General features: G+C 44.6%; 1 protein-coding gene across 1 annotated transcript; it reads left to right on the top strand.

Annotated features, from left to right (window-relative positions):
• The first annotated feature begins 6,089 nt into the window (after positions 1-6,089).
• atxn1a (ataxin 1a) lies at positions 6,090-12,636 on the top strand. The gene is made up of 2 exons (XM_034094139.1): positions 6,090-8,235; positions 10,381-12,636. Exons 1-2 carry the CDS (start codon positions 6,397-6,399, stop codon positions 10,915-10,917), a joined length of 2,376 nt encoding a protein of 791 aa, XP_033950030.1. The 5' UTR covers positions 6,090-6,396; the 3' UTR covers positions 10,918-12,636.
• The last annotated feature ends 201 nt before the right edge of the window (positions 12,637-12,837 follow it).

Raw genomic sequence — 12,837 nt, 5'->3', positions numbered from 1 at the left:
GTTTCCCCTCCCTGCTTCTCCTCTCTTCTCCTCTCTACTATTCTCTTGTTTCTTCTCTCTTCTCTTCTCTTGTCTCTTCTTTATTCTTCTCTTCTCGTCTTGTCTCTTCTCTTCACACATGTCTCCCATTCCTCTCTTTCCATTGGCTCTTCTCTCTCTCAGACTGTCGGTCTGTCTTCACCCCCCTCACCCCTCCAACCTCCCGCCCACCCTCAGGGTTATGGAGGGGTGAGAAAGTGCAAGTCATGCAACGCTGCCTAAGTGTTTGTTTTCCGAAAGACACTTTCACAGTCATTTGTTTCTCTCCATCTCTGTCTCTCTTTGTTTGTGTAACTCATAACTACTCCCTTTTTCTCCGTCACCCCTCCCTCTCCTCTTCCCCTTGCTTCTCTAACTCAGTGTCTCCGTCATGGCAAATCCTCCATTACTCCTGCACTATCTGACCACACTTGTGTGTGTGTGTGTGTGTGTGTGTGTGTGTGTGTGTGTGTGTGTGTGTGTGTGTGTGGTGTGTGTGTGTGTGTGTGTGTGTGTGTGTGTGTGTGTGTGTGTGTGTGTGTGTGTGTGTGTGTGTGTGTGTGTGTGTGTGTGTGTGTGTGTGTGTGTGTGTGTGTGTGTGTGTGTGTGTGTGTGTGTGTGTGTGTGTAATCACTAGTGAAAAGTGACGGGGAATAAAGTGGCAGCCTTGTCAGAGTTCCCAGTCTGGCAAGGGTCCCCACTCTGTCCACGCACATAAGCAAACACACACCCACACTAATGAAAAACCACATTGGCAGAAAGCTTCATAGAGACGTAGAGGAACAACATTGAGAAGTAGAGAGAGGCAGAGAAGTATAAGCCTGCAGCAACACTGTACTTTCCAGTGGAACTATTTTTAGCAGTGAGATAACACATCACGTTGGACTTATCCCTTTGATCATGATTATGATTATGACTGGGCAATCATCTCACACACACACACACACACACACACACACACACACACACACACACACACACACACACACACACACACACACACACACACACACACACACACACACACACACACACACACACACAGATGCAACAGACATATGTAGCCCATACACACAAGTAGACAGAAAAGTGACACGTGTGTTGGTTTATGTAAGACTTTATGTATTTAGTGTATTACATGAGATGAGTTTCCCAGTAAGCAAACATTCATTGTGTCTTTATGTTTAGTGTAACACTGTGTGTGGGTGTGATAACACGTTATGTAGCCTAATGTCTTTAGTGGTTAGCATGTTGTGATGTTAACCTTGTGCTCCGCCTGCAGTTGTGTGTGCTGCCAAAATGTTTTGGGCCTCCTGACAACAAAGCTAAAAAAACATTTGCAGGTCCCCTCCCTGCGACTTTGTCGTTTTAGGAAACTTAGTGACCTCTGTGTTGGCCGGCAGCTTTTAGAAGTAAAGCACAAAACAAAGAATACACTTTCTAGGATTACCTCAACAGCACGTAATATGGCTGGAAATCTTTGACTGAAAGTGTATTGTCATTGTTTCTAATATTTGACCACAGATTGAATGTCATTGAACCCGGAAGGAATCGTATATCCTGCATTGGGAGGATATCAGTAGCTCAGAGATGTACCGCAGGAATGTGAAACCTAATGTTTATATCTGCTGCTACGTTTTGTAATTGTTGTAAAGGACCGTAGTTAAAACATGTTACCCATACTATTGCAGTACATGGCGCCATTACCGCCATTCAGCCTATTAAGTTAAATGCGTCAAAAAGAAAGTAAGGTTTCATGTATTACTGTAACATATAACTTTGAATATCCTTTTTTTTCATATACACTTTATACATGAGAGATAGGTTTGATTCTCTGTCCCTGCAGGGTTTTAGTTACAAACAGCAGACAGTGTGAGTACTTTACAATTCATCCAGTAGTACACTCTGTGCGTGCGTGCGTGCGCACGTGTGTGCATGTGTGTGCATGCGTGCGCATGTGTGTGCGTGCGCGTGTGTGTGAAGGAAAGAAACCTGAGAACCTCTGCTGTTTTGACCGTAGAAGGACAATAGTATAGTGCATGCGTGAACGATTCAGGTTACTGACTCACGCATGCACACACAGACGTTGGTAAAGTGTGTGTGTGTGTGTGTGTGTGTGTGTGTGTGTGTGTGTGTGTGTGTGTGTGTGTGTGTGTGTGTGTGTGTGTGTGTGTGTGTGTGTGTGTGTGTGTGTGTGTGTGTGTGTGTGTGTGTGTGTGTGTGTGTGTGTGTGTGTGTGTGTGTGTGTGTGTGTGTGTGTGTGAAAAAGAGTCTGAAGCACATGGAGGACAGACGGCTTAGGTTACAGGTCGTCAACACACATTCATTCAAACCCACACACACAGACACACTCAAACACATACACACAGTTGCAAACTCAGCAAGAATCGGGTGACATCGCTTTTCAGTGAATGTGTGTTTGAGGGTGAGTTTCAGCGAAGCAATACTCTCTCTTTCTGCAATGTAGGTCAGTTAGCTTGCATCTCTTTCTACTTTCCTGCACTTCATATCACTCTCTCAAATCATGTTTTGGATGAACTTTATTGTGTTTGTTAATAATAATGTTTCCCACTCTACATGCTGGAAGCTTTAATATTAAGGGCGGATGAGCTCTCAGCAAAAACATTTCTGTACTTTTACTCCTTCTGACTCACTCTAAGCACAGCCTCTTTCTATTCTTTCTCTCTTACTGTAGTATCTTTCACCTCGTGGTTTTATATCCTTATTTCTGTGTGTTTCCATACACAGCAGGCAGCTATTTTCAGGAGGAAAGTTCTGAAAGCCCATTTTATCACCTTGTTCAATATCAAACAGCAGACAGACACAGTTAGTAGTGAAGACAATTGAGCATTTTTCCCTCGACATTTGGTTGAGACCAATACAGGGCTTAGAGGAGAGTGAATATTGGTCATTATGTGCAAGGTGACTAGAAGCCCACCATCAAGTGAATGCTAATGTTGCTCCATGTCTACTGGATGGGCAAAACGCATTAGTTTGCTAACAAGTTAGACATATTAAATATAATATGTCAATATACTGTGTTTGGTTCTGCTGCCCCCACATGGCAAAAAAGTTGTTAATGCAGATGTACGTGCTATTGTTCTTCATTAATAAGAGTTCCCATTGATTTACATTGTATATCCTATTTTATAGTTTGTATAGTTGCCATGCTTATTACAAACACAATATACATATATCTAATATGACAATGCAAAATATTTCTCCTGGAATTCTAACAAACCTTTTCTCACCAGCCAGAGTGAACTGTCAGAAATAAAGTACCTCACTTCGAAGACAAAAGCAGCCATAGATGGCAGCTTGAACAGATCTGAGGCAGCGTGTGCTGACTTTGTGATGTGACGGCTGATATGAAACGTCTCTCATCTCACAGCGCTCAGACACATAATATTCCTCTTATCACAAAGTTTTAATTTGAGCAACAGCTGGTTGAAAACGAACTTGGATTATTATTTTATACCAATCTATATCATCACTGTCATTGTCAGCTCCAGCACCAACTGTACGTTCAATGACACACCGAACAGGAGAGAGACAAGAAGAAAATGAATGTCAAATAATGCCAAGAGAGTAGAAGCAAGGGTTGACAGACAATTAAGAACATTACACTAGATGGAAAACGATTATTGGAAACGGAGTGATGAAGAAGGAGAGGTGGGCAGGCTGAGGCAGGAGAGGAGTTGGAGTGAAGGAGGGAGAGGCAGGGAAGAGTGCATCTCAGTGCTAAAAGCTCACTGATCAACAGCACCTCTCAACACACTCTGAGTCATGCCTGCCTGATTGAACAGATGGTGCGTGCTAGCAAAAGTGTCTGTGTGTGTGTATGTGTGTGTGTGTTCTTATACTGTATGTGCATCATGTGAATTTGCATTACTCCTACGCATGTCTTTGCAGTTTCGCTATAGTAGCAATGCGACACTTGGAAAACCAAAGGAATCTGCTTGAGATGCAAGAGGCCTCTCGTCAAACAGAACACACACGGCCACACGCACACACGTACGTTGTGTTTGTAATAAGCATGGCAACTATACAAACTATAAAACAGGAACTTGCAAATAAACCTTATGAGGTCTCAGAAGTGCTGAACAATTCATTCTGGTTGGAAGATTAAATATGTTGTGGCTTGGCAGAGATCAGATCATCAGGTCTGTTACCAGAATGGCTAAATGGAGGAACCACAATTATTTTTATATGCAAAAATGTATACGCTCACTGACTTCCTTATCTAAATACTGTTAAGTACCATGACATACATTTGAAAAGATTTTCTGTTTTTTATATTGATTGTCCTCGTCATGGCATTTGGATGAAGTGCCTTTTAAATGGCAGAAAAAAGTCTATATTTGACATGTTGTATGTGGTCTATGTTCATTGTGTTAATTATTATTATTATTATATGATTATTTGTTTGAGTGAAAGTTAATTCCTGACGTTTATTCATGTACTAAATAACAGTAATGCAACATAATCACACTTTCATTTTGCTTCAGATAATTATTTTAGGTGTGTTTTCATTTATTGTGAATAATACTTTACTTTACGTTTATTAGCATAAAACACATTCAGCTGTTGAGAATGTAAACTCATTGCCTTGCAAACTTTCAACTGAGACACATTTTGTAATTCAGTCAGTGCGTTGTCGTAACAACAGCCATGCTAGCTGTACATTTTTTGTTTGCCGTTTGTTAGGCATAGGATACTCTGCCCACCAAGTGTACAAATGGGAAGGGTCTTTAAGTTGTTCATTGATTTTGTGCACTTGTCGGGGAAAGTGTGTGTGTTTGTGTGTAAACTTGAGCTGTGTGTCACCAAAAGAACATGTGTCAGCATAACTGAATATGCCCAGGTGTCAGTGTTTGAGTAAGCATGATGGTGTGTCGCTGGTTGTGTGTGTGTGTGGGGGGGGGGGGGGGGGGTGCTTGAAATGCTTCTACATTATTTGAGATTCACACCAAGCTTTCCGTCTTTACAGCAGGGGGTCCTTGCTAACAGATGGCAGGCACACACACACTTTATTGAGTAAAGCACAGGCTTGTTATCAGATGTCCAAGTACAGCAGGTGCTGGAAAGTTCTTGGAATTGTTTCCATTTTTCGATAATTAATAAGGGTGCAACTTTTAAAAACTGCCTGTTATTATTAATTTATTCTGCTTCAATTTCTTTCCTCACATAATGTTGTGGCAAAAATAGAGCTAAAAAGAGCTCGACTCTCGTGAACTGTCAACAGGAGGGCGGGGGGAGCCTCGCTGCGGGGAAGCAGTGCAACTTACTTGATGCCGAATTTAACAAACACATTTAAATAATTGGTTTGAACGGCATAATAATAAGGACGATCGTCCGTTCTGTGATTCTCCAGAACACACATGGCCAGTCCGCCCCTGTGTAGCATGTTATTTCGTTGAGAGATGAGAGATAAGCAGATCGCTACTGGGCTTTCAACTAAAGACACAGCCACGCAAAAACTGCGGCATGTATACAGCTCCTTATGGGTACTGCAATTTGTGAAGTGTTTTCCTCTGTGTTGAAACGATCTGCACCACGGAGGAAAGCGGCAGAAAGTCACCTGGAGTTAAAGAGAGCGGGGCTGCTTTGCGTGCATGGCTTCCTTCTGCAGGTAACGGGGAGACGCGCTCTGGCGGCGGTCTCGTTCAGGATCCGAAAATAAAATGTAAATGTTTTGCACACTTATTCCACTTATTCCTAGTGTGCCACTGGTTACGGTGCCGCGTGCCAGGGCTTGCCGACCCCTGCCCTAGACTAAAAATGCTTCATCTAAGATTTAATACATTTCAGTGATTATTTAGTTTTATTTAAAAGGACCCACACCTTTTCTAACGCCGTTTCTGTCTCTCCTCCACAGGATTGTGCTGGGTGTGGGCAGGCTTGCTTTTGCAAGGAAATGATTCCGCATGAAGTGCGACGCACTCGGCCCCCCGTCGTCCTCGGCGGCAGCAGCAGGTGTGACGTCGTGACTCTCTCCCCTCCAGCTCTGAGCTCACCCTCCAGCCGCTAAACACCTCTGGACCAAACAGACAGCCCTACCCCCCCTCTCCCCCCACCCTCCAACCCCCCTCTCCATATCTTCATCTCCATCTTTAATCCCTCCTCACCTGCTTGTTAGGGTCTGGATTTTCCTTCTTATCACCCTGATAAACATCGGGCTTTGGTGAACAAGATAGAAAGAGAGTAGAGATTTGGAATTCATAGCTTATTACGGCGAGACAAGTGATAGATCATCAAAAGTGAGAAAAAGGAAGGAAAGTGAAATAAAAACTCAGAAATAGAAAAGAAAATCAATAGAAGGCCAAAAGTTAAGGAACGATAAGCAAGTACAGTTTAGGGACGTGAGGCGTAGTCAGCATGAAGTCCAATCAGGAACGCAGTAATGAATGTCTGCCCCCAAAGAAGAGGGAGATCATCTCAAGCACATTACCCTCTGAACTCCGCTCCCCCACCATCCCCCCCGCCAGTGACAGCCAGCGCACAGAGAACATGGCCTGGCTGGCCAGCGTGGCTGCTGGGAATGAGAGTGGAGTGGGCGGTCACCGTAGCTCCAGTCAGTCGGACAGCCTCCAGTATAAATCCCTCTTCTCCACCTCGGACTCTTCATCCTCCTCACTGAGTCTCGTCTCATCTCTTCCGACAGTGTATACGTCCGCCCTGTCACAGTCCACTGGTGGAGGAACTGTCCACTACGCCCAACTGCCTCCCAACCTGCAGTTCATAGCCTCACCCTACAGTGCCCCATACGCGAGCTACATCTCCCCTCAATTGCTTCCGCCTCCTCCTCCACCTCCCCCCCTCACCTCCTCTTCGTCCTCCTCTTTGGCCGCGCAGAGACACTCGTACACAGAGACGGTGTCTGCTCCTTCGCACGCCTCCAAACACGACCAGCAGAGAGCGTCCTCGGCACGCGCCTCCATGCCTCCGCCTTCGACAGACCTCTACCCTCACCAAGTTCAGATGTCAACGTCAACACGGACTGTGCCGTCACCTCATTACCAAGGAGGCGTCCACCTTCCTCTCCAGTCACTGCACCCCCACCATTCTTTGGGACATGGGATGTCCCAGCTTGTGGTGCAGTATTCGGACGGACCCACAAGGAAAGATGAAGGTGGCCCCAGACACAGAGAGCACCACAATGGAGAGCTGGAAAGGGGTCGGCGGTTTGGAATGTCCCCCGAGTCCAACCTCTCTAAGCCAGGGAGCAAATCCCGGGACGCCACATTGTCTTTGTCCTCTTACGAGGCCCGCCAGCTGGTTCTGCACTCAGACTACGCCACTCACGACCACTCAGGGCTGAGAACCTCGTTCATGCTGATGCCCAACAGCCATGGGGACCACCAGCTGGTACAACACAGAGCCGGCAACGAGAAGCTGACAACCTGTGCCCCCGCACACCTGGAGAAAGGTGGCATCATCCTGGGCAAGCCTGTCAATCGCACAACCTCCTCCTCCAACACCTCCTCCTCTTTCACGTTTGCATCCCCATTAAGTGTGGACAGCCTGAAAGCTGCTGTCGGCACACTGTCGCCTCAGACCGTCATCCAGACCACCCACAGCGCCACAGAGTCACTGTCAATGGGTCTCCCCTCCTCCAGTTTCTACCCTCAGCCACCTATAATTGGGTACATAGCAGGGGGCGCTGGGAGCCATACGCCGATCAGCTATCACACCAGCCTACAACAACACTTACTCATTCCTGGCACCCAACCAGTCATTATCCCTGTCAGTGGAAGTGGAGTGGCCACATTGGAACCTGTAACATCATCTAGCCAAGCCGCCTCGTTTCCTACCAGACTCCCACACACATACATTGCGGCCCCCAAAGGAGAAACGCTAGAGCACCACGGCGGCTCGTATCACCAGAGCGTTTCAGGTGCAGTGGTCCAAGCCCAGCTTCATCTCCCCATTTTTCCCGCTCCGCCAGGGGTGGTCGCGACTTCTGCTCCTCCTTCCTCATCCAGTACGGGGGCGCCCCCATCACTCCCCCCTTATTTCATCAAGGGCTCCATCATCCAGCTGGCCGACGGGGAGCTGAAACGTGTGGAGGACCTGAAGACGGAGGACTTTATCCAGAGCGCTGAGATCAGCAGCGACCTGAAGATCGACTCGTCCACAGTGGAGCGCATCGAAGGGAGCCCCGCCTCACACAACTTTGCTGTGGTGCAGTTCTCCGTTGGGGAGCACCGTTCACAGGTGAGAGACAGAGGTCAACATTAATTGTAGTCTTACATTTTTAAAATATTTGTTTACACTTTGAATGTCAGTTGAATTGGTATCACCCTCATGTCTGTGCTTAAACCATGGAGCTAAAGCCATGACTCAAAGCAGAGCTGTAAATATGGCTTCTCACACCTCTAAAGCCCACTAATTAGCAATGTTCAGTTTTGTTTGTCTAATGTGCACACAATAGAATCCCTGACGAAATACCTTTTAGTTTGTTTACAGATTAGTGATAATAATAAAGCTTCAGAGGCAATATTAGTCGTTTATTTCAAACTTTAGAGCTTTGTTATCCCCCCCCTGCCTCCAGTGTTTATGCTATGCCAATCTAAGCTAATCAATTCAGTGCTGTTTCCATTGGCAATGCAGAGACATAAGATTGAAATCGATCTTCTTTTTTAATTCCCTGCAAGGAAGTGAAACTAGTCCTTTAAGGCCTGTTCTTTATGTGACTTTACTTGATAACGCTTAATGGCCTCATTATGCTTTGTGCATTACGGCTCAGTGAAACAGCACCTCCTATATTCAGCCCCTTACCGCTGTGTTTAGTCCTATAGGTGTCTCTATAGGTGTGAGTGTGACACACTACATCCGCAAGATTTCTTAGAAGGCTTTAATGCATGCTCAGAGTGTGTGTTATTAATGTTGAATGACAAGTGTTGAGCTGCTCCCTTATTAATGACTCTATCATAGGTGAACCGCACAGGACTCCTTTCAGATTAAATTAACTTCAATGTACTTTGATGGCAGTGATTGAACAACCATGTTCTTCTTATGAGCTGTAGAGAAGTTCAAAGAGCAGAGTGTTGGATATCTACTCATTAAGTATTCAGTGAAGCACGGAACATGAATGTACTGATATCACATTTCTGCTGCTACGTGTAAAAACCTTTTTAGAACTACGATGTTTCAGTAATCTCCTAACATCTAATACTGAGCATTGATTTGATCCTTTTGACTTTCTCCCTCCAACTCCTTCAAACACACACATTCTCACTGCCTTTGAGTGTGAAGCCAGTTAATCCATTTCATGTGTCCACGCTGTGACTGGCCCACCACCACAGCGCATCTCTAGCCCTCTCTCCCGCCCCCGGCTGCTCTTTGATACTGTACCCCACAAAAGCTGACAATCTTTCAAAGACTTATCCTTCTCTCTTGTACTCCATCAGTGGCTCCTTACTTTTTCTTTTTGGAGGTGGTAGCAGCTTTGAGTCCACACTCAGAGGGCTAACTCTAAGAAATCAAGAATTATGTAATAGGGTTGGGGAAATGATGCCTGCACTTGTACCGTTCTTAACATTGTTCTCTTTCACGCTCACCTCCTCACTCCTCTTCTTGTTCTACCCGCCCTTCTTCTGTAAACTTTTCATCTCCCTCTCAGTAACTTCTTCCACTCCCACCTTCTCATTCTCTCTATTTGAAATCTTTCACTTCATATGTTTTGCTCCCTCACTCTACACATCACGTCTCTAAGCCTCCTCTGCTTCCATCAGTCATCTCTTTATTCTCTCATACATACAAATTATAATGCAAATCTAAGTCAGCCCTTTATGTTCATAATTCAATTCAGAACTGTAATCCCTTAAACATAAATATGTTGCATCCTCTTCATCAATTTTGTGTAATACTTCATCTTTGGATTAGGCATTTTCTCTTGAAGTATGTTGGTAATCTTTTCAATGTTTTTACTTATGTTCTGCTTCTATGCCAACAGTATCCAGCTGTGCCTCTAACAAACCAATCAGTTATAACATAATATTCTTTCTGATTTTATGAACAACATGCCCCAGTAGTTCTTTCATTCAGCTAAATGTAGACACAAATAAAGTCCTTGTAACCCTGTCTCTGTCCTTGGTTGTAAAAATGAGGAAAAATAAGGATAGATGGTTCATTATTACTGCAAAGCAAATCTTATAAAACCACATCCACACAATCCTAGTGAATGTTTTTGAGTGTTTCTTAAATAAAAATGTAATCATTTCTAATGTGTAACTGTTAGATTTGAAGTGTTTAAGGGCTTTAAAGACAAGCTACTTTTTGTATTGAAGTATTCTTGTGTTTATGTGTGTGTGTGTGTGTGTGTGTGTGTGTGTGTGTGTCCCCTTCCCTCTCCTCCAGGTGAGCGTGGAGGTCCTGGTGGAGTACCCCTTCTTCGTGTTCGGCCAAGGCTGGTCTTCATGCTGCCCAGACCGGACCACGCAGCTTCTGGAGCTGCCTTGCACCAAGCTCTCTGTGGGCGACGTTTGTATTTCCCTCACCCTGAAGAACCTGAGGAACGGATCCCTGAAGAAGACCCAGCCCCTGGAACTGGTTACCCCTTCCTCTGATTACCTCAAACCCCCCAGAGCTGTCTCAGAGCGGGAGAACGGCATCAGCCAGCGAGGGAGCGCTGCCAGTGGGAATGGAGGCAGCAACGTGGGAAACGGGGATCTCATGTTTGGGGAAAGAGGGGCACTTTCTAAAGGTCAGGTTTCCAGCAGCGCACAAGCTGGCGCCAGCAAGCCATCAGGAAGCAGGAAGAGGAGATGGTCTGCTCCTGAAGGTCGGAAAGTAGACAAATCAGAGGAGGAGCCACCTTTGACCCTGCCCAAACCTTCCTTCATCCCCCACGAGGTGAAGGTCAGCATCGAGGGAAGGTCAAATATTGGCAAGTGAAGCGCAGGACTGTATATTCATCCATTGGGATTAGGAAAACATAAATGGACTCTACAACAAAACATGAATGCCCACATTAATGTTTCATTCGTCTTGATTTTAAAGTTTTGTTTTCCGATTTTATTTTTCTATCTTGAATACTGTGCTGTAGAGGTAAATGTACCCTACATGGTATCACCTTAAGTCCATGTAGTCAATAACACATGTTTTAATAGTTGGATTTGATATCACTTGAGCAATCGCTACCGTTTCTGATGGTTTTCATGAGATGACCTATGGTGAGGGATTTGTGAGGTGTGCTCGATGTCTATTGGTTGCTGTGTGGCACATGAAGCAACGCTTGATAGCTCTTTTTGGCTGGCTACACATTATGGACATTTCAAATTGAATTAGCTCACAGTTTAGACTCTTGACAGTGATTTCACTTCCTGTGCCTGGACAAAAATACCTAAATGTGATCCTGAAAAAAGATCCTGAGTTTAAAGGATTTATTAAAACCATAACTATATATTTTTCCACATCAGCGTGGGAGTTGGAACACAATCGTTCTCCCTGTGGGCCGGACCTATGCAGTGATGTCATCAGGTGTTGCCAGTGTGCCACACAAAAGAGAGGGAACAACACTCACTCTGTTCAGTGCGATGACGGTGGAGTCTTTCATCTTGAGTGTTTTCTTCTTGTTTATCATAATCCACTCGTATTCTAACTCACATGATCCAATGATTGTCAAAAAAACGTAACCAGAGGTCATTAAGTCCTAGATTTTGAACCTAGGTGGGTCAATGTTAATGTATCAATGTGAGATAACCTAACCTAAAGCATAGAAGTGTGAACACACTGGGTAACTTCAAGAAAATGTCGAGAGGAAGACAATCCTCATGGTTTTTGATGAATTACTTTATACTTTTTTATGGAGAAGTGTGTGAGAGGACAGAGAGAATCAGCTCTGAGAGGGTCAGGATGTTTTAAAGCACTTAACACACACCTGTCACTCTCACCATACAGCCGACACATTGGTGTTGTCTCTTTATTAACGCAGTACTGTATGTTTTTAGATTATTTTTTTTGTATTAAGACAAGGGTAGAAAGTAGCAACAGCACTTTGGAAAGTTTAAGCTTTTGGAGAAGTGAAGGTGGGAGCGGATGTGCCATGGGATCACTAAGAGGAGATGATTGTATCAGGTATTGGAGAATGTTTCCAGTTAGTAGACAGTTAGAGAAAACATAATGTTGACAAAAGGAATTTAGAAGTATGATGGTTCTCAGCATGTGCACTTGTACAGCCAGCCAGCCATATAAAGGTTAGGGGAAAGTATTGGAATGTGTTTTTGAAAGTTCAGGATCTGGCATGAGGATTAACAAAGAACAGGCTTTTGAAATATCCCAATGATGTTCTGTACTCGACTGAGAGCATCGATTAGAAGCTCACGCCACAGAATTTTGAGGGTGTCATATATTTGTAATGTGTGTGCGCATGAGGTTGGGTCTGTGTATGTCCGTACAAACACTTACACAAACTCAAAACAGTACACACCATCCCTGAATGACCTGTAATATGTACTGTATCGAGACGAATGCGGACGCTTTGTGGTCCCTACTGCAAAGACACTAGTTGAATGGATTAATGCACAGTACAGTAGAGTGGTGTGTTTGTGTACCTGTGTCAGTTTGTGTATGAGTATGTATACTGTGTATAGCATAAAGGTTATACTCACTTGATATATAGACGATGTTAAATGTCCAGTGTTTCTACTTGGAGTCGTACTTAATAGAATCTTGCAATTTGCACATCAGGAGGAGGGAGGAGGGAGAAGGGTGGAGACGTGATGTTGAACCGCCCGGTCCTGAAACGAGCCCTAGACCACGTGACACACTGGAGGAGACCAGGGTATTTGTTCCTCAGCAGGCACTTGTCACATT

Source organism: Pseudochaenichthys georgianus, chromosome 11, assembly GCF_902827115.2.
Source record: "Pseudochaenichthys georgianus chromosome 11, fPseGeo1.2, whole genome shotgun sequence".
In the NCBI taxonomy this organism is placed as follows: domain Eukaryota; kingdom Metazoa; phylum Chordata; class Actinopteri; order Perciformes; family Channichthyidae; genus Pseudochaenichthys; species Pseudochaenichthys georgianus.
Note: the sequence above shows the minus strand (reverse complement) of the source record. Positions and strands in the feature narration are given on the sequence as shown.